Raw genomic sequence first — 25574 nt, 5'->3', positions numbered from 1 at the left:
TACTGCCTCTGCCCCCCTTTACTTCACCCTGCCTGGCCCCCAGTGAATGACTGGTTAGCCAGTGATGGGTAAGATTCCTTAAGGGAGGAATGACTTAAGACAGGCATGGTCACGAGGGGACCCTCAGGGAAGGACTTGGGGGGGCTGTAGAAAAAGGGGGTGATGGACCCTCAACCTTCAGCTTTGACATAGCCTGAGTCCCCATTCAGTCTTTAAGAGGTCTCCTAATCTCTTGGCTGCCTTACTTCCCTGCTCTACCTAAGCCTGAAACAATGCTGGAGGTGGGTGCAGCCCTGTGCTGGAAAGGGTGGGTTGCCTGGGGTGATCAGGCCTAAGAAAAAATGCATAAAGTCCTGTGAAACCTGCTTTGCTAAGAATGCTCTCAATTTTCTGATAAGGGTCCGAGCAGGAAATGAGTTTGTTTCCCCAAAGTTTTATAGCCCTTTAGCTATTTGACCCTGACTCAAAATAGGCCCTCAGAGTTCTTCAAATGTTATCTGTTTGATCATCACTGCCTGGCAATGATTGGTGAGCTTTCCATATATGCCCTGTATTCCTATGCAAATTAAAGCCAATCAAAGCTTGTCAAGGCAAGGGTCAGCACGCTCTCCCCTTGAGTGTCCCTTTTCCCCCACAGGACTCAGTAGTCCGTGTGAATCTGTCTGCCTCATCTGTAACGCCGTGGACACTGCAGGCCGGAGTCCGCGTCAGCCTCACAGTATTGTTAAGGGTCAGGTGAGGAGGGCGCTTGGTTTAGTGAAGTGCCTGGCACGTACGTGGTGAGCACTCAGTGAAAGTAAGCTCTGTGGCATCCAAAATATCTTCTGACTGTGTTCTCCCTGGATTCCCATGACAGTTATCTTTCAAAACAACTTTATCATGGTATAATTTACATGTTACAAAATTCATCCGTTTTCTGTATGCAATGCTTTCTAACACTAAATGTGCCAGATTGAGCCCCCAGCACCACAGTTCAGTTCCAGAACAGCCTCATCGCCCCAGTAAGCGCTTGCAGGCCTGTTCACAGTTCATCCCCACCCGCACCCCGGCCGTAGACAGCCACAGCTCTACTTTCTGTCTAAATAGAGTTGCCTTTTTTCAGTAGTTCACAGAAATGGAATTGCACAATATGAGGCCTTTTGTGTCTGGCCCCCTTCATTTTAATTGCTTTAGGTTTCTATGTGTTGTAGCATAGATCAATCAGAACTTCATTTCTTTTTATTGCTGAATTGCGTCCCCCGGCATGGATATGTGATGTTTTGTTTATCCACTCACCAGTAGATGGGCATTTGCTTGTTTCCGTTCTCGCTGTTGTGAGTGGTGATGCTGCGAGCATGCCCGTGCTCGTCTTTGTGTAGGCATATGCTTAATGGCTTCTTAATTGGTCCTCCCGCTTCTGTTCTTGTCCCCGTCCAATCTGTTCCATACACTGTGTATAGAGGGATCTTTCTAAAATATCAGTCCAGTTGTGTCATTACCCCACTCACAGTCCTCCAGTAGTGGCCAGCTGCCCGCAGGATCAAGTTCAAACCCCTTCACTGGAAGGATATTCAAAATCTAAAACCGTTTTTCTCTTTCTACCTTCTCTTTCATCAAGCCCTCTCTCCAGTTTCCTGCTTGAGCTATTCTTTTATTTGTTCATATTGTTTTGTACATTTATTTAACCATTTATTCAGTTAACCAGGCTTATTGAGGCTCTGGCGATATTACAGCAGACAGGGCAGCCACAGCCTTGCTTTCATGGAGCTTGCTTTCTGGCGTGAAAGGCAGACCGAGGACAAGAAGGTGTCAGATAGTGGGAAGTGCTATAAAGAAAGTGAAGAAGGATGATATGATAGACCTGGGGGGCTGATGACTCAACCTCCACGCCTGAGGGTTCCCCAGAGCCTCTGCCCTGTGGCCAACTGTCTCTTTGTTACCCACTCGATGTCTAATGGTGGTAAGCTCTGTTTCTCCTTAAACCTTCACGTGCTTCCTTCTTCAGGGAATGCTCCTACCCCACTCCTCTTCCTAACTCCTGCTCCCCCTTCCCAGCCCCGTTCAACCCTCCTCCCTAGCTAGACTCCCTGCCCGTCCTGCTTTCTGAGTACTTCCATCACAGGCTGTCTGACCTTCACATTATATTTAAAGGCCTAACGATTGTCTGTCTCTTCTGCTCCACTTGACGGGACTTGCTAGCAGTTGAGTAGCTAAAGTCTAGCCTAGCCCCCGGCACAACCCTGGTGCACAGTGAACCTGCTGAAGGACTGGCTGTGGTTAGTCTTGAACAGGAGGGAGGACGGACATTTCTTTTGGGACTGCAGGGAAGGAAGGGAGGGAGGAGGGAAGGCTCCGTGTACGCATAAGGTAATTTGTAGGATTAGGGAAAGAAAGTTGAAGGAGTTCTGATGGCTTACATTTTCTCAGAGATTAGAGTTTAGCTCGCAGTATAAAATGAGGAGAAGAGTTATTTATAATGAGCAATTAGCAGTGCATTAGAAGAAATAAAAAGTAGTGCTGTGGAGTGCATCTCCAAATCTTAGAACTGTTCTTACTTTTGCTTTTGTAGCTATTAGAATTAGACTAATTCCTGTAGCCCATTTGTTACACATTGATAAGGATGATTAAACTACTTGGATGCTATTGTACTGTTCTCTTTCTTGTTCTTTTATAATTGATTTTATTTTGATGTTGCCTTTTCAGCTTTCGGAAAATGTGATTGATCGGATGAAGGAAACCGCCCCGTCAGGCTCCAAGTCTCAGCGGTATTCTGGTGCTTACGGTGCCTCAGGTATTGCAGCATCTTAATTTCAGATTTTCTTAGTAGACAAATTAGAAGTGCTAAAAATTCGCTTGATAGTCAAGATCTCTGGCACTTCTGTCTTTTGTTATTTGAACGTTTGACTTTTTCTAGGGAGCATTAGAAATCAGGACCAGGCTTTCTTTTAAAAGGTTTTGCACTAAAAGTAAAATGAATCTGCTTTCCAACAGTGTTTTGGACATTTTTTTTCTCATTCAGCTCCTGAATCCTCTGTTGGGCTTTGGAAGGTTACTTCATATCGTTTTGTTTGAAATGGATTACTTACAGAGATATTAAAGATTTATAGTAAATATTTATTAAAAAACATTGAACTTAGAAAGTATTGATTTACTGTTTCTAAATTGTAAACTATCTTCAGTGATTTTATTTCCTAATAATTTTTTTTAAGTTTGAAGAAGGTTTATTTCTTTACAGTTTTAATTATTGATGAAAATACAGTGTTAAATGAAATGCATAGAGAATTATTAAGCTTCATTTTATCTGTGGATCATGCAGAATAAAAGAGAATTTCTCTTTCCTTTCCTCTCTCCTCCCTGATCCATCTATTCATCTGTATTTTGATACCGTATTTTGCTGTGTATAATGTGCTCCCGTGTTTAATGTGCTCCCTTATAATACAGTGTGCTCCTGTGTATAATGTGCACCCATGCTTTTGGCCCAATCTTTCAGGAAAAAAACTTTCATTTTTATTTTTTAATTCAATTATTTATTTATTTATGTTTAGAAACAAAACTGATTATCATATTCCAGGGTGTTATTTTGCATACAGGTATCATTATTGCTTTCTAGAGTCAACACTTTTAACACATAAGCATGAATACAAGAATCAAAAACATTTATATAGATACGGAATTTAGTACTACCCCCATATAACGCACATCCTTATTTTTCCCTCAAAAGTTTGGGCAAAAACGTGTGCGTCGGACGCGGCAGAATGCAGTAGGTGGTCTTGCAGCGTCACCTCGCAGCCGTGCTGAGCCGGCTCGCTCACACCTGTCTTCCCTGCTGCGGCTCCCGTCCGGGTAACCCGCGCCTCTTCTGCAGGAGCCTCTTCACTGGCTTCCCGCTTCCGCTCCTGTGTCCTTACGCTTCCCCAGGCACTCGGGGCTTCAGCAGCCTTAAAAGAAAATGAAGTAGTTCATGTCACATCTTAGGGGCAGACCTCAGTGGTACATAGAATATCATGTGAACCGCTTTCCTTGGCCTCTGAGGCACACCATGACCGCCTTCTTCCCGCTTTTCCAACATCATCTTGCTCTATGGATATTTTTAAAATGGGGATTTGATCTGAAATATGATTTGTTCTAGATAGATTTTTTTTTTTTACCTACTGCGCTAAGGAAGTAGGATGATGATGATTAAATAATGATGAATACTGATAAATAATACTTAAGTAGTGTTTATTATATGCCAGCTACTCTGCTAAATCCCTTATGTATCCTATCCTATTTAGTCCTTCTTACCCCATGAGGAAGGTATGTTATTAACTCATTTTACACAGAAGGAAACTGAGACTTAATGTCTTGCCCATGGACACACAGCTGGTAAGCAGTGGAGGTGATGGTTGAATTCAGTCTGTTACAGTCCTGAGCAAATGCTGTTTTATTATGATTTGAATGACACCTTGCTTCCCTTGTAGAAGGGATGTGACAAACTAATTAGAGAGAAAGAGCTGCCCTTTAGTGCTGTTCTGCTTGATTTCAGGAAAGAACCTTCTATCTCTAAGTGATTGTTGGTTCTTCTAGGGTTTTTTTGTTTTGTATTCATTCTCATTCAATGCTGAGTTGAAGGAGAGAAAGTGTTTTTCCTCTTGGTTGGCTTTTTACGCTAATCCTTTGAGAGAGTGGGTGTGGGAGGGGAGGCTTGCCGTGAGTGCTCCTGGCTTGGCCTGCAGAGCAGGACACCAGCGTTGGGGCGGGCCCTGGCTGTGCCGGGGGATCCACCCCTTCCCGTGTCTCTGTTTGACGTGACCGATGAGCTCTCTGAGCCATGGCCAGCCTGGGCCCTGCAGACGCCTTGAATACCACTTTGTGTTTGGGTGGTCAGGCTAGAACTACATCTAAATGCTATCCACTAGTCACATATGGCCTTAAGATTTAAATTATAATTAATAAAAATGAACTAAAGTAGAAATTTCAGCTCAGCTGCACTAGTCACATTTCAGTGCTCAGTAAACACACGCAGCTTGGGGCCACCAGGTCGGACAGTACAGAGGTGGGACGTTTTCATCCGCTCCAGCCTAGACCGCATCAGTGCTTGGCACCGTGACCTTCACAGATGACGTGAGTGATGTGGTGATGGAGGGTGTGGAGGTGTATGGCTCCGTGTGTTCTCGACTCTTGTTTCCTGCCTTTTCCACATCCCAGCCCCCCCAGGATTGTGGGTAAATGGAAACATCGGGGAGTTTTTCCCCAAGGCTTGCTGTCCTCACCTCAGTCCTCAGCACCGCTTCCTGACTGGTGTGTAACGAGTGTGCTAGAGGTAGTGCTTCCTCAGGCGCAGAGTAGCTGGGCAGCACCTCATGTGTGTGCTCTCTGCCACAGGCATTCTATCTGCGCCGTGTGAGACAGGCTCAGCAGGATGGCCAGTGCGGGTTCTTTGCACCCGTTTCCCTTCCCCTTTCCAACCCAATGTGACCCAACCCAACCCAGCCCAACCCAAGGAAAGAACTAAGATTTGCTATGCTGTTTGGAAGTGACCTTGCACTTAGGTTAAGTATGCATTTAGGCTACGATCTTACAAATTAATAAAGATTTATTCTTCATAAGATTTAAAAAATTATGTGTATAAAAGTAGAAAGCCTCAAAGTTTATTCTCTTCAGCATTTGTCTGATTTGGAGTTTTGTTAGTACTCAATAATAGATTTGTTAAGATTTATAATTTAGATGTGTTATGAAATAATATTTCATGTTTACAAAAACTATTGATAAAAACGGCACTGCTTTTTCTGCATTTTCGATGTCAGGTGAATTACATAAATGTGAGTTGAAATTTCAATATTTATTGAAATGCTTTCTTCCTTACAAAACTAATTCACATCAGCCCTAGGCTCTGTATATGTGTGAATACAGGGCAGTGTGTTTGATGGACTGAGAGCCTTAGAATTTATGTATATCAGAACTAAGTTTCATCATATATGTACCTTTGAGAATATAATTTTATTCTGTAAGAAAGTGAGTTACACTAAAGACTTCACTGAAACTATTTTTTGCCAAACCTTGAACCAGATCAATGACTCGTTGCAATAAGTATTTCCATGTAAGCTGTTCCGGCAAAATAATATGCTATGTGACACATGGCAGATTGTAATGCCACTTTAATAAATGAATGTGCTCTAAAGAAATTAGCTGTGTCCTTGCTGCCTCAGATTCTTTGCCGTGTAATGTGTTAGCTATATTGGTTTGCTTTTACAATAGAGAATTTTCTATTTTAGGCTGACATAGGGGTTGTTACTGCACGTAGTTATAATCTTTTCATTAACATCTTGCATCTTTTGATTTTATTTACTTATTTTTAATTTTTGTCAAATGGATCGGGATGAAATTGGTTGTAAAATTATAGGTTTCAGGCATGCAATTCTATAACACATCATCTGTGTATTGCATTATGTGTTCAGCAGCCAAAGTCAAGTCTCCTTCCATCCCCATTTACTTTTTACTCTCTTCTACCTCCCCCCACCCCCTTTCCGCCTTGAATCACTGCACCGTTGTCTGTGTGGGTGAGATTTTTTTTTTCCACTTAACCCCTTCACATTATTCACCCAGTTTCCCAGCACCCTGTCCCTTCTGACAGCTGTCAGTCTGTTCTCTGGACACATCAGTCTGTTTCTACTTTGTTAGTTTATTTTGTTCATTAGATTCCACATACAAGTGAAATCATATGGTATTTGTCTTTAGGAAAAGCTTACTGGCTTACTTCATTTAGCATAATACTTTCCAGGTCTACCTGTGCTGTGGCAAAAGGTAAGGTTTCTTTCTTTTTTGTGGTCGAGTAGTATTTCATTGTGTAAATGCAGCACATCTTTTTTATCTGCTCACTTCCTGATGGGCACTTGGGCTGTCTCTGAATCTTGGCTATTGTAAATAATGTTGCAATTCACATAGGGGTGCATATGTTCTTTCACATTAATATTTTGGGTTTCTTTGGATGTATTTTTGGAAGTGGAATGGCTGGGTAATAGCAGCTCTTCAATGCTCATTCAGATGTAGCACTGTAGAGAGAGTTCACAGTAAATGAGCTGTGCTTTCTCCTTTGCCTTGAGTCACAAGAAGGGAAGGGAGCTGCAGTATCTGGGTTTGTAACTGTAAATATCTGAGTATTTATTGATGCCAGTGTCTCAGCTCTCCACTTTTTTTGTGCGTGCTGTAATAATTTGCCTGACAGTTCCTAAAAGGAAGAAATGCATACACTGTTGATTTAAAGGTGTGCTTTAAATATTAGTAAAATTCTTTGGTAAGTATAGTTTGTTTTTAAAGACAAATCCATAGCAGTCTACATTTAATGGGTGGTTGAACAGCTGTTTGCTCCATCAGCCGACAAATGTGAGCATGCAGCAGTCTTTGACTTCAGGAACTATTAGTGCGGTGGAAGCATATGTAACATTACTGTGGAGGAAATAAGTACTAGTTTGGTGCTCTTCACCTGCTTAGTTAAGTTTTCGACTGGGTGAATGAATACGTGGGATGAATATGTAAGAGGCCCAGCGAGTGCTTTAGGAATTCAGAGAAAAAAGGCCAAGAGCTTGGGCCGGCCGGCCCTTGGGGGAAGTGGACTTGAGCCAGACCTTGAGGATAAGAGAGACGGGGTGTTGGTGTTGAAGGCGTTCCTTGTGGAGTCAGTCCACAGACCAGATCAACTCAGAGAAAGAGTGCATGCGAGTGTCTCAGGTGTGGGAAAGTGGGGTAAGCTAAGGAGCTTTATATTATCCTGTGGGCCCTAGTGGTTACCGAGCAGGTCTGCTTAATTTTAGGATACGAGTTTAAAAGTTGCATTCACCCTGGTTGGGTGGGCGCAGTGGGTTGGAGCATCGTCCTATACAACAAAAGGTTGTGGGTTCGAGTCCTGCTCAGGGCACATACCTAGGTTGCAAGTTAGATCCTTGGTTGGGGTGCATGTGGGAGACAACCGATTGATGTTTCTCTCTTTCTCTCTCTCTCTCTCTCTCTCTCTCTCCTCTCTCTCTCCCCCTCTCTCTTTCTCTCTCTCTCTCCCTACCTCTCCCCTCCTCCCCTTTCCTTCCCCCTCCTTCCCTTTCTCTCTCTCTAAAATCAATAAACATATCCTCTTGTGAAAATTAAAAAAAGTTGCATTAGTTGTACTTTTTAAATATACTCAGATATTAATAACATTTTAATAGCTGAAAATGCAGTGCTGATTTTCTCATTGATATTTTTATATTTAACAAAAAAATCTAAATAGTAAGAATATGTTTTCCACTGTAATACTAAATAAAACCATATTTGTTTTCATGAATAAAATCAGCAGCTCCATGAGCATTTTTGTTTGTCCGTAATTGGCCCTATGACCCCCCCCCCCCCCAAAAGGTCATTCTTAGCTGCTGGAGGCAGTGGAGGGTACAGCTGATGGTTTCTGAGCAGGAAGGGGGAGTGAGTGCAGCAGGTCCTTGGAACGGTGATGTGTAGGATGAGCCGGAAGTTGAGGCAGTGAAGACGGCGGCCCCAGGGCTGAGGTTGAACTGGCGGAGGCAGGAAGCAGCGGGAGGGTTGGTGGCAAGGGCTGCGTGGCTGGGTAGTGGTAGCTCTTGACTCCCACCTCGGTTTTTTCTCCCATGGTCCAGGACACTGTCCTCTATGCTGTTTGAGTCACCCTCTTTGTCTTGTATTTAATTTTGAGAGAGCAGCACAAATTTAAACTTTTTTACTTTAAAATTGAGAGGAGAGTATAGAAAACTTGGAAAGATGGAACAAGTCATTGGCAGTAGAGTTTATGAGCCGTGGTGCTTTTGGATGGCCGCAGGGGAGTCACGCAGAGAGGAAAAGGCTGCAGCAGGAGAGGAAGGGCGTTATGGAGAGAGAAGCCTGGCGGCTTCTGGAATGTTAGTGCGCCACACCTGTCGGTAGTTTTCCGTGACGAGGAACTCCGATTCTTGGTTGCCTGATCGACCACTGGCCACAGATGCTTATTCAGTCCTCAGAGGTCCCTGCACTGTGACTGCTGTAGCGCGATTCACCTTCCATTAGTGCTCCAAGCAGGATGCAGTCACGTGGGTCAGGATTTTCCTCCGTGTGCCTGAAGTTTGAGAAAGAAGCAGCTGTTTCATTAGGTTGCACTTAGATCAGAAATACAGGAGTGAGCCCTGGCCAGGTGGCTCAGTTGGTTAGAGGGTCATCCCGATACGCCAAGGTTGTTACAGGTTCCGTCTCTGCTCAGGGCACATACACGAAGCAACCAGTGAATGCGTAAATAAGAGGAACAACAAACCGATGTTTCTCTGTCTTTCCCCTACTTTTCTCTCTCTCTACAATCAGTAAAAAACAAAACAAAACAAAAGAAATAAAGTAATCCACAGAGTCACAGTACTCGGGAGCTGGAAGGAGGTCACTTCAGTGGCATGTGGAAAAAGAGAAGTTATATTAAAGAAACTCCCCATTTTTTGCTGCAGTTCATTTTAGACACACATGTTTTTATTAGCATAACAGGTAAGTCATGGATTTCACCAATAATGTAAGCCTCAAAGAGAAAACAACTATAAAGTATAAATTGTATAATCATGCTTCTGAGTTTATAAAATAAAATATCAGACATTGGTTATATAAGCAGTCCTGATGGGTTATATAGTATAGGGCAGGGGTGTCAAACTCATTTTCACCAGGGCCACATCAGCCTTGTGGTTGCCTTCAAAGGGCCGAAATAATTTTAGGACTTTATACATGTAACTACTCCTTAACTGTTAAGGAGTTGAAATGACATTCAGCCTTTTGAAGGCAACCACAAGGCTGATGTGGCCCCCGGTGAAAATGAGTTCGACACCCCTGGTGTGGGGCCTACAACAGATGAAAATAGTATTTTTGATTTAAATTTAATATGCCAGCAGTAAAATAAATGCTTAATTAACAGTATTTTTTGCCTTCTTGGAGTTTGATAGACTTTTTTAGGGCATCATCTGGATGGCTGAGATTTTTATGAACAAATTGCCCAAGAAAGTTTTTTTTTTGGGGGGGGGGGGGGGTTTGTACATTTTCCTGCTGCAGGCAGAGGTATTGCGACTCAATCTATTGACCCTTCCAGCTGTCGACCAAATGGTAGGTTATTGTTATTGATGGTGATGTTTCCCCTTGTAAAAACCATTTAAAAAGGTAAGGTCTGACCCAGCATTTCATTTCTTCCTTCACCTTGTTCTGTCTTGCTGGTTTACTCAGAATAATTTGCACGGAGCTCTGTATTAGTCCAGATCTGTGCTGCCAGGGAAAACTGAGTGCTTTGAAGTCCCCCTTTTAAGCCCCTTCTGCCCCCAGGGCTACTTGACACCTGCTGGCAGCTGTCATGGTCCTGGAGTGTTCCTTGAAAAGCACTGGGAACCCACAGGGGTCATTATGGTAAGGTTCTTTAGGTTTTTTTTTTTTTCTTACCCCCCACAGAATCGCTGTGGCACACTTAAGACAGTATTCTGGTTCTGCATGCCCTGGGTCCCCTGAGTATATTGTTAATTGAAATAGGGGTTTTAATTAGCCTGCATCAAATGATGGGAGATTGGAATTACATTACAGGATAGTAAGAATAATGATCTCCTTATTTAAAGGCGTCACAAGGTGGTTGGAGCCCCTCACAGGTTGCACGTGGGGCGGCGGAGGGCTGCCGAAGGCCCCCGGTGTGTTGACTCTGTTGGTGGGACTTGTCCAACGGTGAGCGGGGCTGCTCTGCTCCCCACTTCGTGCCCCTGTGCTGTGTTGCATTCCCCAGTCTGTCCTCACTAGACTGTGCAGCCCTAGTAATCTTCCTGAAACCTAAAACCAATCATGTGGTTCCTCTGTTTAAAGTTCAAGGCTTCCCCCTTTGTCTCAGGATGGCGTAAATTTCTTCAGCGTAGCCAGCTAGGTCCCGCACAGTCTGTCCCCTGCTGCATCTCCTGCATCATCTCTGGGCCCACTTCTCTCGCGGTGAACTCTGGGTGGTCACACTGGAGTTCCTGAGTGTCCTTGAACTTGCCCTTTTTGGCTCTGTGAGTGTGGTGGTCTTTTCTGTGTGAACACTGTTCTTCCAGCTGTCGTCCCCAGCTCCACCCCCACCGCATCTCTGACCTGTCGTTTATCTGGCTAATTCGTTCTTCCTCATGGTTTCAGGTCACCGCCTAGAGATCACTTACCCCGGCAAGCTTTTCCTGACTCCCAGTCTGGGTTGGGCGCCCCTCTCGTGGGGTCCCCTAGCACCCCGGTATGTGCTTGTCCTGTCATTTGTCAGGCAGTGGGGTAATGGCCCGTTTACTCACCCCCGTTCCTCGGATCCTGCGGCCTCCACCCACTCACGGGTCCTCTCAGGACGTCCTCATGCAGTACTTCTGTTTGTGCTTTCCCTTTCCCTGGGGCTGACTTCTCTTCGCGGAGGTGGAGCAGGGATAGGCCTGTCTCTGCTGTGGCGAATGGCAGGCTGAAGTCGGATGACGAGGCGGGTGGGGTAGAAGGAAGTCTCAGAGGGGCGAGGTGGCTTCTCTTTCTAACAGCCATTTCCCTTTCGTCTCATGGGGGCTTCCACAGCCCGTACCTTTTTGAAGAATTTCCTTGTGTTGTATCAGCAAGTCTTGTTGTAGCATACGCTTCCTTATATCGTAATTACACGTTTCCTTTGTCTGTCTTCCCTACTAGATTGTGAGCCTTTGAGGCAGGGAATGGTTGTTACTCATCTTCTTGCACCCTCAGCCACAGTGGCTGCGTTACAGTGTTAGCTGCTCAGTGCGTTTGTGGGATGAAGGAGCTAAAGCACAGCTGGTGCCATGTGTAGGTGCGCGTGCCAGCCAGACACGAGGAGGAGGAGGAGGGACCTTTCTCTGGAGCTTGTCTCACTGGGCACGGGAGTGTGTGTTTGGGCATGGTGCATGGTGCCCGAACAGCGCTTTGCCAGCCTCCGGACTTAACCGTAGCAACCCAGTGAAGCCCTTTCTTGGGTACCACCTTGTGAAAGTACCAGGTTGGGGGTGGGTAGTAACCTGGGCGTGGGGCCCTGACGTGGTAACAGTGATGTGGAGATCCACAGCCCATTCCTAGTTACCAGTGTAGTTTAGAGAAGAAATAATCTGAGCAGACTAGGTATGTTTTGGAGTGGGCTAAAGCAATTTGGGATCCCCGCCCCAAACTGGTACTTTCACAAGACGCGCCCCGCTCGCGTCTTGCACTCTCAGGTCCTGCCCCCTCCTCACTTTCCTTTTCCATTCCCACTGGGTCAGAGTTAACCTGGCATTGGCTCCTTTGCCCTGGAATTCTAGGGTAGGAGGGTTAGGGGAGGTAAGGGGCAGAGGTCTGGGCTGAGGCCTCTGACTTCGAAAAGCAGCTCCTTAGCTCTGGTGGCTTCCCCCAGGATCCCCCCGATGGCCTGTCGTCAGAATCCCGCACCCTAGGGAGTAGGGCTCCTCATCCCCATCTCTTCTCCTGGGGCTGGTCCTCAGGCTGGGCCTCAGCTTCTGACTCAACTCTGACTCTTTCTCTCCCTGAAAGGGCGGTTTCTCTGCTCTCGCCCAAGGCCCAAGGCCTGGGCTCAGCTCTTTGAAGCCTGGGGGTTTTGGTGTGTGGGGGCTCAGGAACTTGGAGGTTTGGTTGGGCTTCTGGTTAGGGATTGGGGGAAGACCCACTCACTGCTTGTGTCCCCTCAGGCCACTGTGGCGAGAGTGGCAGACCAGGGAGCTGGCTCCCTTGTGTGTTCAGACCATACACAAGTAGCTAAACACTCGTTAGCGGTGATGAAAGAAAACTGCTAAGGAACTGGTGTAGCTCATCCGGGCATGTGCCCAGTGCATCCCGTTTCCCCCTAGGGCCACGTGCTGCAGTAAGGGAAATGCACACAGCTCCGACAGGCTGCTTTGGCAGTCACACTGATTAAATTTAAGGTAGGATTCGTCCCTCTGTTGACATAACAGTCGTCTCGTGACTTAAAAATAATAAGATAAAATATTGATTTCTGTGTGCTACTTTTGAGGGTGGACCCAAGGAGTTATATGAAAATCAGTTACTATAATTAGGATAGATTCGATTTAAATAAAAATACTAAAGCATTATTTAAGACCGTTCGCCAGAAACATTTCTGCTTTTTTATTAATGCAACCAGCTAGGTTATGGATTCTATTCTTATAATTATTTAAACAAATTATTTAAACAAAATATAATTATTCTAACAAAATACCTACAACAGCTCTCAATTTATTTCCCTGATAAAACTTGTGTTTTTAGCCAGAAGAGCTGGCTTTCTCTCTCTGTGTACGTGCACAGTTGCGGATATGATAAGGCTGACCGGCTGTTTTTTTCTGGTAGGAAAGTGGGGCTGGCCGAGCAGCTTTCATTTGAATTTGTGGGGCATCGCAGGTGCCCACTGGGCTCAGAGGTTTTCTTCAATTTTTCTAAATAGCGTGTTGACTTTTCTGGGAATCTTATAAGAGATCGAGCTCATACACTGCTTTTGTGACATCTTATAAAACTTTTCTAAAAAGGTGGTTTAATATTCTCTCATAAAATTTTTTTAGAGTGTTTATTATAAGGTAATAGGAAGTTATAGTCCTCTTTCCATGGTTATTTTTGACCTTTGACATATTTTATTAGTTTGTTTAATAAAAGACTCTAAGAAAAAGATGAACTGCATAATTAAAAAATAATGTTTTTTCAAGCCTGGTTAACATATAAATGATAAATTGATCCTTCTGATTTTTTCCCTGTGCTACTAAACATTCTGCTTCTATTGACATAGCCACTATTTCATGACCCACGTTCATCATTTGGCAAAAATGATGGAGTAATACTTTTGAAAACAGTGATTTTTTTAATTGCTCACTTGTATTGCTCATTATAGCTTATAAGGCTTTGAACTAGAACTTTTAAAGGCAATGTTATATTTTGATTGGGAATTACCACTGCCTTTCCGTCCAAGTAAAATTCTCTCAGTTGAACTGTCTCCGAGGCCTCCGTGGTCCTCCAGCTGCAGCTTCGTGCTGGGTATTTCAGGGGCCCGGTCGGTTGGTACCGGGCTGCCCCGGCCCGGGGTGGAGGCCGCCCGGCCCACTGAGAGCACCAGCTCCTCTTCCCCAGCAGTGGTGTACTGCGACTGCAAGCCTTCAGACACAGGTTCCGGGGGAGGCGAACCCCACTTCCTTCACCTAGGGAATGGAGAGTGTGTAGTGTGTGTGCAGTGTGTGTGTTGTGTTCAGAGAGCCTTTGTCATGTGCTAGTTGTGTGTGTTCTTGTGTGAGTTATCCCAGTGTCCTCCAGAGTAAAATGGAAAGGCTAATTTCACACGCTTGCCACGGAGACTGAATGAAACATAACAGGTGATCGATAAATGTCATGTTTGCTTTTTTTCTTTAACATAGCGTCTGGGGCTATAACTTCCCTGGCACCCTTCACGTACCTCAGGTTGGTTCTGGCAACCTTTCTGTTTACCCTCTTTGCCTTTCGCTTGGTCTCCTTTGCCCTTCTTCCAACAACCATTTGTCTAGACCTGGCTCTGTGCCAGACACTGCTGAGTGCTGGGGTTTCAGAGACACACAGCAGAGAAACGCACCAGGAGCTGTAATGGACACACCCATGGAGCATAGGGAGCTGATGAAGGGGTAACTCTGCCCGGGCAGGTCGGGGAGACTTCGTGAGAGCGGTGATGATGTTTGAGCTGAGTATCGATGGATGAACAGGAGTTTACCAATCAAACATGATGGGATTGGAGGTGGGGGTTGGGGGGGGAGGGAGGGCATTTCTTGGGAGAAATAATGATGGGTGCAGTGGTGAGAACCATAAAGGGCCTACTGATTCCTGGAGCTTATCAGAACTTGATTCTGTTGACTTGGCTTCCCTCTGAACTCATGTGGCATTTTGTCTGTTTTTTGCTTGGTAGTCACTACTTTTTGCCTTTAAAAACTACTTAATTATAGCTGTGTTAGCATCTTACTTGTGGAATTAAGGGAATTAACATTTGGAAGCCCCCAGTCCCAGTGTGACCCATGTGGCATTTGTCTCATCTGTAAAAGTGCTCAAGACACACTTGACAATGGAGTGAATGAATGGAAGGACCCGTGAGCGTCCCCAGCTGCTTCTGAAGCCAGTTACAAAAGACCACACATCGTATGGTCCCATTTTTGTGAAACACCCAGCCTAAGCAAATCATTCGAGACAGAAAGCGGATGAGTGGCTGCCTGGGCCTGGTGGTGGTCAGAAGGCAGGCGGCAGGGACAGGGAGGGACTGCTGTGTGGCACAGCTCTCCAGTTGTCCTGAACAGCCATGGAGTGTACAGTAGACAGATGACATTTTATCTCAATAAAGCTGTTGAAATACTTTTGAAGTCTTGTCAGGTTTTGAAAGAGCGGTTTGGAATGAACCGTGTTTTTTCTGCTCTCACAATATACATTTAGGGACTGGCATTACATATTTCTCAGGCTGCTTTAAAATCTGGACTTGGAGCTCCATCGAATGCAGGCGAAGTAGAGTTTTGGGACTTCAGTGCCGCCTTCAGAGGCTCCAGGGAGTTGGGGCGGGGGGTGCTTTTGATGAGGTTCTGGGGAGTGACCCCATTCTCTGTCCGGGAAGCACCGTGCTCAGTTGTTTGTTTTAGTGTCGGCTAGTGGCTCTGTTGGCTGTATTGAAGAGTATATTTTTATTTTTCTAGTTTTTGAAGAAGTTTGTTCTTAGGGTGCTTTGTCTTAGGAAAAAGAAATGTAGCATTCACAGAAATGGAGTGGTGCTGTTTCTGTCACCTTCAGAATGACAGAGGGAGACGTAATTTGTTTTTTAGCCTATTGATCTCGTATTTCTCATTAACAGGTAGTTTATTTTTAAAGCCTGTTTTCTACCGAAGCGTTTGCTCAGCCATAGATGTATTAATAAAACCTGTGCTCTTAGAGAAGTTGTTTAACGTGGTTTTCTGTTTTCTTGCCCGTTGTAGGAACTGGTAGTTTCTGTTGACGAAACTGCAGGGAGCACCCATTTGGGTGTGCTCATTCATGCAAAATGTAGCCCTGGGAAAGTGAACAAAGATCACAGCTGAAAGGTATTCATCATGCAGCCTATCCACAGGAAATCATCATCGAGTGACTTTAAGTAAAGCAGTTGTTCCTTGATCCTGCATCGCTGATGTGGTTGTTTAGGATGTTTACCGTTATTATGTGTGCATTTCTCTTTCTCATGTGATTGCCAGCTATCTTAAAAAATGGGATGCTTCAGACTGATGTTTTGGGGAGGCTGATATGATCTACTTGACCCTGATTTAACTTGAATAGTGGCAGTGGGTGGTTCTTCATCACAATCTGACTGGTATTAGTTAGGGTTTCTTCAGGGGCTGTAATAGCAAAGGCGTTGCATTTGACGTCTCTTCTCTTGTCCTGCAACGAGCAGAGTGTTACGCAGTGCTTCAGCCCAGGCCTGGATCAGTAGTAGGTCTTTCCAAGTATGGCTAGGAGGGCTTACTAGAGCCAGTGGCCTCAGGGTCTGGTGGGAGAGCTTCCCAGTTGTCCAAATAGACCCCCCACCACTCCTGTGCATGACCCAAGAGGTTGCTCAGACACCTATTAAATGCACTGAATAAAGGGCCAGCATTATGGTTTGGTGGACAGGGCAGGACAGTGATAGATATTGAGGCCCTGACATGACTGAGTCTGGATCTCCAGCTCTGCCCGTTACTGTGATGTGACCTGGGGCACTGTGTTGAACCCCTCTGAACCTCAGCATTCTCCGATGAGTGATGTCCCGGAGTGACAGGCTGCATGCGCAAGGCACTGCCCCTTCTTGGCCAATTCCCCATTATTGGACAGAGGGAGTCAGAATGCATTTCCCCCCAAAAGAATGGTACAACTGAAAATAACATCCTTAGAATAATTCTTCAGGCTTATAATGGATTTTTGGGTTAACTTGGGAACTCAAATATTGTTTTGCTTTTTGATGATGAACTTACAATGATTTTTGGCACTAGGGTTCTGGCATCTTCCCATATCTTAAAGTCAAGGTCAGCCCTCTCTGTACAGGGTTTCCTTATGTCTTGTGAGAGGGTTTGAAACACCTCACCTTGGATTCCAGCATTGGGGTTCAGGTACTGTCTCTGTGTAGTTGCAGTTGAAACAAAGATATTTGTTTACACGTGCACAGAAATGTGTGTGTGTTCAACATCACCTGTGAAAATAATGTCAGCCACATTTTAACAGTTTAATAGTCACGGCAGGTTCCTTGCAGTACCAGCTCATGTCAAAGGAGACTTTTTTCTCTTGTTTGCTGTTGTGCCCAAGGCCTGTGTGGCTGGGCAAGGGAATGAAGGTGCTGTAATAATTTACTTTTATAATAGTTTATATAATTTTGGTTGGCTTTTGCTCACCCACTTTCCCATGTGTGGTGGTGACTTTAAAAGTCTGATGTTGCAGAGTGAGCGAGCGAGTGAGAAGTGGTGCGGTGCGGTGCGGTGAGGGGGGCTCGAGCTTTGGGGCCTGCCCGCCTGAACCGCTATGGGCTGGTCACTGAGGTTTGCTCACCTCCAAAACTGCTGTGAATTATGTCTGGGGTAACCTGATGCCTCGGACATTGTTTCATAGAGACTAATTTAAATTTAAATCGGATTGCTGATTGGAAATGAGACCTGACTTCCTGCTCAGCCTTCTTAGTAACTACCATTTGACCTCTGGTGAGTTGCTTTCTTTCTCTGGGCCTTAATGTTCTTTCTGTCAAATGGTGCGGTGGACTCTTCCCTCTGGGATTCCTTGGAGGGACTGTGAGCTTTCTAGAAGAGAACCACTTTCCTTGATCTTTGCATACCAACACCTTGCCTAGGCAAAATGTTTTTTGAATGAATGAGTTTGCAGCTGTGTATATTTACCACTGGAATCGTAGTTACATATATTTGTAATTATGTAATAATTATGAATTCGTCTATGCCTGAACACTTATAATGGAAATTGTTTGAAGTTTGTCTTCAAGCAGTGTGATAAATACCTTTATCTGTAAATTTTCATTTATATACACACACGTACACATGTACACATATGTACGTGTATGCCTAGATCTAATACATACAATTTTAAAATTAGATAAAAACATATAAAAATGATCAAGGTGCAAGAATATGCAATTTTAAAGATCTCACGTTTTAAAATAATGTTTCATTATGTGGATATGATGCTCAGAATAACTTGGCCAACAGCAACAAAAAAATTTGTTGGCAGCTTCTAGGTTTAAAAAAAAAACACGCCAGAGAATTAGGGAAAAACAGTCATTAAAAGGGCACTGTCAAGGTTGGTAGGTCTAAATTTAGCATGCCAGCTGTGCTTTGGTTTGTAGGGTGTGTGTGCCCTGCTGTCTCCCCCTGTGGTTTGCCTGCCTTGTTAGGAGCAGGGAGCATGTTGTTGTGGAAATGCAGATAGCGCCTTCTGAAACGCAGCCTCAAGGAGTGGCTGCCTGCATGTCACAGGGCCTGCTGGCCTGCGGGCCCCTTGTCAGTGTCCCAGGAAGTTTCAAGCTGGCAGGTGTTGCACGTTCGACTTTCCCCTTGGCTGCGGTCTGTTGCTGAAGGAGTTCTTCGAGAACGCACCACAGCCTTCTCCTCTGTGCTTGAAATGCTGTGTTCTGTTGAACCTTAAGATGCCAGCAGTTATAAGATACTGTATTATTGTCAAGAAATAACCTTGACAATTAAGCTATGATAAAATTTTTTATTTATTGGAAGAACACAGATTAAGGAAAATTGAAGTGAAATGAATTTGTTATGACATTTTTGAAACGTGTTCATGTTCAGAGTCAAAGTCTTTGGCTCACTTTCTGGCTCAGGGTTGTCCGTGTCAGTGTATTTCCACATGCTCTCACCCTGGAGCCATGTGAGTGCTCCTGATGTAGCCTTGCTCCTCGATGTAGCCTTTCTTAAGAGTGCTTCCCCAAGCTATGGACTCCAGCATTCCCTCCGAAGCTGCTGACACTCATTTTGCATGTTTTGATGAGATTGCTTTCTTGGTCTTTCATTGACAATGTTGTGAACTGTGTTATGGTTGCCACATGGCCCCTAGCAATAGTAACATGCCGTCAGTATCACAGCTGTTAAGATGTGAATGAATGTACATCTTAGAGTCAGCGGAATTTGGCAGCTGTGGAAGGAACTTGGACAGAGCAGTCACCATCCGGAGGTGAATAGTGGAGGCGTGGACTACAGGGTATTTTTCTGCCTTGTAAATGCTTAGCACCATAGTGAAGGATGTTGTTTCAAGTTGAGATACTGTTATTCGCTAATCCTTTTAATGTGCAATTCCCATTTCTCTTCTGTGGAGAGTTTTATTGGAGAGTTTAACCTGGAAAGATAGCTCTGTTCTTTCTGTCCTGTTGAAACATCTTTCGAACATCAAACCTGCTTTGCCCCGTAAACATTCATAGTTGTGTGTAAATTATAAGGGTTACAAAGATGAGTGAGGCTTGTTGTTCTCAAGGTGTTGGTGATTAAGTGAGAGATGGAAATATACAAAACTAACGAGTACAGCACGGTCTCGTGCAGGCTGTATTACGGGCGATAAATCATTTGTTATATTTCATGTACTTAAATGAGTGTAAGTAAGCCTCTCCATTTTTTTTAATATATGGAAGACCACAATAATAGAACAAGTGAATAGTACCAAAAAATTGGGTAGGGTAAAATTGTTGGGCACTGTTTCCCCTGGGTTTATTGAGTGTGCCTTCAGTAGATTAAATCATGCATCTAAAGAAATATAACTAAATGTGTTTGATCTTGGATTAGATCTGAATCAGTTTTTTCCCCTTAAAAAAGACAGTTGGCAAAAGAGAATAGAGTCTGTGAATTACAGTATCGTATGACTGTTCACTTCTTAATTTTGATCCTTTTCCTGTACTTACCTAAGAGATTGCCCTTGGGGTTTGGAAATCACACGGAAATATTTAGGGTTAAAGGGTATCATGTCTGCAACTTGCTGTCACTTGTTTCAGAAGAAAATGTACGTGTGTGTGTGTAGAAAGAGAACAATAAGATTTCTCTGGTGACATGTTAATTGGGAAATGTGGGTGCAGGGTACATGTGGATTTCTTTGTAGTAATTCATGCATCTTTTTTTGTAAGGTGGAAATGACTTTAAAATAAAAGTTATGAAGTTAAAGACTGTTGCTAAAATATCATATATACTACATATATACCAAAATATCAGGCACCCAGTACTTTAAATCAACACATTTATTTTGTGTTTTTAGGGCAGATATGTGCAATTAAAAAAATTCCATTCTTGGCTGAGGCTTGCAAAATGTCCTCACTTTGCCTTGCACTTGGACACCCTGAAGTACTCTCCCACACTGTGAATTTATGTATATTTGGGGGTCTGTGTGGAGAGTAATTGTATATATGTTTATATTTATAGAGTATGCTCCAAATGCTCTATCATCATTGTTTCTGAGAGGTTTTAAATGGGTTCCTACAGCTTCCTACACTTACCCTTTGATAATGAATTTCCAATAATGTATGAATAGTTATTTTGATGATTTAATTCAGAAAGGAGGTCTCCTCTTGTTACTTTCTAACTCTCCCTATGACCCTTGCTCCCCTCCTGCCTCTTAACCTTCCCGGACTTCTCACCCCCACCCCCTTCTTCTTTAGGCCAGATTAGTCTTTAAACTCAGTAAAATTCTGCCTCTTCCAGGAAGTCTTCCTTGGCCACTGCTGTGGAACTGCGATCACTTTTTAATCAGTGCTCACCACATGCAGTTTTGCATAGTTACTGTATTGTTTTACATTGTTCTCCGTGATAGGTTAGAATCATCGTTGCTTCGTGATCATGGAAAGTAATGTGCACACATTATTCTCCCAGCCCAGGGTCAGAATGCTGGCAGGTACACGTTGCTTTCTCTTTCCTTTTGAATTATCACCCGCACCTCATGGGTGCTGTCTTCATAACTGTTTCTAATAATTGGTTCGATCTATCAGAGTGGGTATCTTTTTCAGGACGCAAAATTAAAGCTACTGTGTTTGACTTTTTGGTATGCCTGTATCTTTCCTCTCTTCTATTTAACCTTCAGTATCTGAGAATTAAAGATTTCTTTTTGCTTCTGTTAGTTGAGATAGTATTTTCATAATTTAGCCAATTCATTTACTATTTTAAATTCAGATATCACAGACTAGATTTTTTTCCTAACCTCTAAATAGATCTGTGATTGCTAAAATGTGTAAAATATATTTGAACAAAACAGCATAACTTATATGTGTGTTATATTCAGTGGTAAAGATAAAATGATGAGAATAGATTTTGCTTGAGGCATATTTGCGTCTTAAATGTAACTTAATATTTTTCTTGTTGATTCGACTCATAGAGTTAGGACTGTAAAGGTGTAAAATGACCTGTTTTATCTGCGTTTTTGCTGTGAACCATTTTGTTGGTCAGATCCTTTGGAGAAGCCATATTGACCTACATAGTTAACTAGCTGGCATCTTTCCTAGAACCCAGGATCATCTAAAATTTGATTCATGGCGTTTTACACATGATCACATCCCAACAACCCTCCAAAGTACTCACAAACGGGGAAATGGAGGCCCTGAGAGGTCAGTGACTTACCTGGGAATGCAGGCAACAACAGCGGGATTTTGCTTGGGTCTTTGAGGCAGACCTGTGCACTCTACTTGATTACAGATTTTTCACTGTGTGTGTGTGTGTGTGTGTGTGTGCGCGCTCACGCGCTGTGTGCACGCTGTGTTTGGCATTCTGGTGAAGCCTACGGACTCCACTCAGAATAATGTTTTTAAATACGTAAGGTATATAGCATTACAAAGGAACCCGATTATAATGACATTTTCAAAATACTAAAGATAAATTCGTAATACGGTAATGTGCTTAAATAAAAAGACCCAGTATTGGGTATTTTATGTTTTGAGATGTCTGAAACTATTGTAATTTGTCATGAAAATATCTGATTTTTGTTGGTGAGAGAAATTTCAACTCTTATACTAGCTGATTTTAGGCTATCATCATACTTGAAGGAAATGCCTACTTTCATTTTGAAGTCAGTGAAAATAAAAATGCATTTATTTCCTGTCCAAGTTTATAGGCCTTTTGAATTCTCAGGTTAAGAGCTTCTGCATTAGGCTGTATTGTCTCTCATGCCACTATACACTTAGTTACCTCTGGTCTTGACACATATTAGGGACCTAATGCAGGTTGAATAAACAAATTGCAAAGCCCCAAATAGGTGCCGATGGTGTAAGACCTCATAAAAAAGTACCAATAATCAAGGCATCCATTTGTTTCGAGATCCTTGAGGGTAAAAATTAAAGTTTACTTTAGTTGAAAATGGTTAGAACCTATAATTTTAAGTTATTTGTGTGCCTTAGGATTCTAGTCAGTTCTGTGCCTACCTCTCCCCTGGATGTGTAAATAATGATACTGGGCTTGGTGTTCTCTTCATTAAAAAAGCCTTAGACTTCTGTATTTCAGCTCCGTTTGGGCAGTTTGTTTTGGTGAGGGTGAGTGACTGTCACAGAGGGTTTCAGGTCTCCATCAGCGTGACTGGGACTCAGGGCAGACAGGACCCGAGGTCGACTGTTGGAGGGTGGTGAGCTGGCGCGGCTGTGCAGCGTGTGAGCCCGACGGGCTGGTTTCACTGCTTTTCGCTTGGTAACGCTGAGCCTCTTCGTCCGTTGTCAGGCTCACAGCTGAAGGGTGTTGTGGTTGCCTCTGTCCTTACCTGGAATCTAATTCTCCTTGTTCTTTTGTTAGTTAAATAGGAGGCAACCACTTGAAAACATTTTATTTCCTCCCTAGGTGGGGCATTCAGGCCCCTCTGTCTCACTCAGCGGCTGAGAGGTATAGCCTGGACGGTGTTGACAGGACCAGGTCTGTCCAGGCCGAGGCCCAACACAAAACCGTAAATTTACTTAAAACCTTTTTTTGCTCATCAGTTTCGTGTACTTAATATGTGGCCCAAGACACTTGTTCTTCCAGTGTGGCCCAGAGACTCTAAAAGGTCGGACACCCCTGTTTGGAGGCGTGTCCCTTAGCACGTCTACCACTTAACAGGATTGCAGTTTCCAAGCATCCAGCGGTATGTGGCTTTGCTTTACCCAGGCCAGCTTCCTGGGTCAGGGCTGTAAACGTTAGAGGCACTGTGACCGCTCCTGCGCCCCGCCACTTCAGCACTTCAGGCTCACCTCCCTCCCGGGGAGGAGGCCTGGGGAACGGCAGTTGTGCCTCCTTTCAGCTTCCATGACTTGCCCTCCAGGTCGGCCTTGCGAGAGCGTCTGCTGGGCTTCTCTGCTGCCAGAGACACCCTCTGCCTTGACTCTGTCCAGCCTCTCATTTGTTATTTTTCTCATTGTTACCACCACTGACTTTTTGTGCTTCATGAAAATAGTTTGCCAAAGCTTTTGGCCTGAATTTATATAACAAACCGTTGCTTATAATAGGGCTGGAGAATGCAGTGAAGTCCTGATTATTGGAGGAAAAATCATTTTAAATGTGGCTTGTAAGTTGTATAGTACATTTTTCCCTAGTCCCTCTTTTATAATGGGGTACTAGGTACTTTGTTTTTGTGTAACTATCCCCCTCCCTCCATTACTTTTTTTTGTTGTTGCTTCCCCATTAGGAAAGTTCTGAAGCCTGAAAACAAGCGTTCACCCAGTTACAGGGAGAGCTTGAGACAATCCGTGTCTGCTTAGGTGGGTTATTTTGTGCCATTTAAAAGCATTATTTCCCAACTGGGGACTTGAACGACATTCAGGCGAGCACATTGCTGTTGAAAGTGCTAATGGAGGATATTTATTTTAGTTTGTAATAACAAATCAAGCAGTAAAACAGTTATTTAATTACCTTCTGCGTGTCTGATGAGTTTCATGATTGTTAGTGGAGGCGGCTGCGAATGGGCTTCGGTCCCTTGGTTGCTCTGTCACACCTCTGGTTGGTCTCACGTGCTCCTTCCTGCCACGGTGAGCAGGCGTTTGTGCACTTGAGTGTCTGCATTCGTAGTCACGTGGGTTCCGTCTGTGCCCGCAGTGGGCTGGTGGCTGAAGCCTGGAAACATGAGACGCTGATGATGAAAAGCAGTTAATGAACACCATGAAATGCTAATAGTTCTGAAAATTAGCTTTAGGATGCTTTTCACTAGATTAGTAAGCTGTGTTCATTTGATAAAATTCTCATGTAGCACATTGAAGGTGTGTCTGATATTTTAATTCTTAACGTTAAACAGAGAAGAATATGGTGAGTATTGTGTTTAGTTTTGCTTTCAGTTTGGGGGGAATAAAAACTACCCTTACCCAAAATGTATTTGCACTCACAAATAGCACCCTGAAATCTTATCTTTTCATTTAGAAATAAAACACAAAAGGTCTAAAATTAAACCATTTAATTTACTTCAACCACTTTAAACAACATAATTTACTTAACTGAAATGTGAAGATTCTGAACATTAGGTGGTGACAGTGTTTTTGTCAGTTTTTCATAGTATATTTTAAAATACTCTTGGTCCCCCAACCAAATGTAATGTCATTTCTGAAAAAATTTTTTTGCGTAATTGGAGACTGAAACAAATTGGATTTTATCTTGATATAATGTAAGTACTATGAAAAGGTTATTGTAACAAACCTTATGATCTTAATATTCATAATTTAAAATTAAATGCCTTAAACTTAAAAGTCACTTTATTATGTAACTTACAAATTACAGATTCTTTAAAAAAATTACCAAAGGACTTCTGAGGATTGCACTATTTTGAGAGGGTTTGTACTTCTAAAAGCATTGAGAACTGCAGCCATCTGATCAGATGTGTAGCAAGGAGAAGAGCTTTGGGAAGGGAGATGAAACACCTCCCCAGTTTCTGCAGCAGAGAGAAGGATGCAAACCTGTACCTGCTGGCTCAGACAGAGGACTGTTGGTCCTGCCTGGTTCCCTCTGTCGTTGCAGAGGTGACTATGATGGTGACTGTTACCCAGCAGGTAGTCACCAGGAGGGGTGCCAGGAGTCCCACTTCTTTCTGGGTAAGGATGGTTTGAGTACAAGAGGTCGCCATGGTTGCCTGGAGGCAACACGCCATGTAAGACTCCCTCAGATGGCCTGTTCGGGGTGGCAGAGAGGATTAAAGTGACAGTGATTGTGGATACTCAAAGGGAAGCCCAAGATAGTTTGAGAGAATCCTAAGGCAATGTAGAAATATTACTTCTCTGTATGAGGAACCTTTTTAAGTTTATAAAAGTGTACAAGTACTATTCATTAAACAAAGATGTGTTTCAACAAAGCCTGTTATATGAATATGTTTAAGTGGATTATAGTTCTCCATTTATATCTTTTATAAAATTGGACATGCTATTTTGAAAAAATAGGGCCCCTGGATATAATTTGCATTTCTTAAGAATGCAGCAAATCTGTTACTGCATGTTTAAAATAATTACTTTCTTACAGGATTTTAACACTAATGCTGAAAACATTTCCAGCAGCTCCAATGTATTAATATTCTCCCTAACTTATGCCCAGGCATACTGTTTTAGACCTAAACTAGTGTTTATTTTTTTAGCTGATAGTTGACATTCTCTGAGGGACTGTTAGTGTATCAAAGGGAGTTGTGAAGCAGTGCATTGGTTTGTCCTGGGCCTTAGGGATTCCTGAAACGTAACCGCAGAGCAGAGT

General features: G+C 43.5%; 1 protein-coding gene across 3 annotated transcripts in view; it reads left to right on the top strand.

Moving 5' to 3' along the window:
* The window catches only part of CHCHD3 (coiled-coil-helix-coiled-coil-helix domain containing 3), a 264641-nt gene that overhangs the window by 11236 nt on the left and 227831 nt on the right, over positions 1-25574 (top strand). For all 3 annotated transcript variants that reach the window (XM_036010917.1, XM_028525538.2, XM_028525537.2), the window contains exon 2: positions 2683-2770. In XM_036010917.1, the coding sequence (XP_035866810.1) occupies positions 2683-2770 (88 nt within the window). The remainder of the gene's footprint in view (positions 1-2682; positions 2771-25574) is intronic.

The sequence above is a fragment of the Phyllostomus discolor genome, chromosome 10 (genome assembly GCF_004126475.2).
Source record: "Phyllostomus discolor isolate MPI-MPIP mPhyDis1 chromosome 10, mPhyDis1.pri.v3, whole genome shotgun sequence".
NCBI classification, from domain to species: domain Eukaryota; kingdom Metazoa; phylum Chordata; class Mammalia; order Chiroptera; family Phyllostomidae; genus Phyllostomus; species Phyllostomus discolor.
This window is presented reverse-complemented; position numbering and strand designations above follow the sequence as displayed.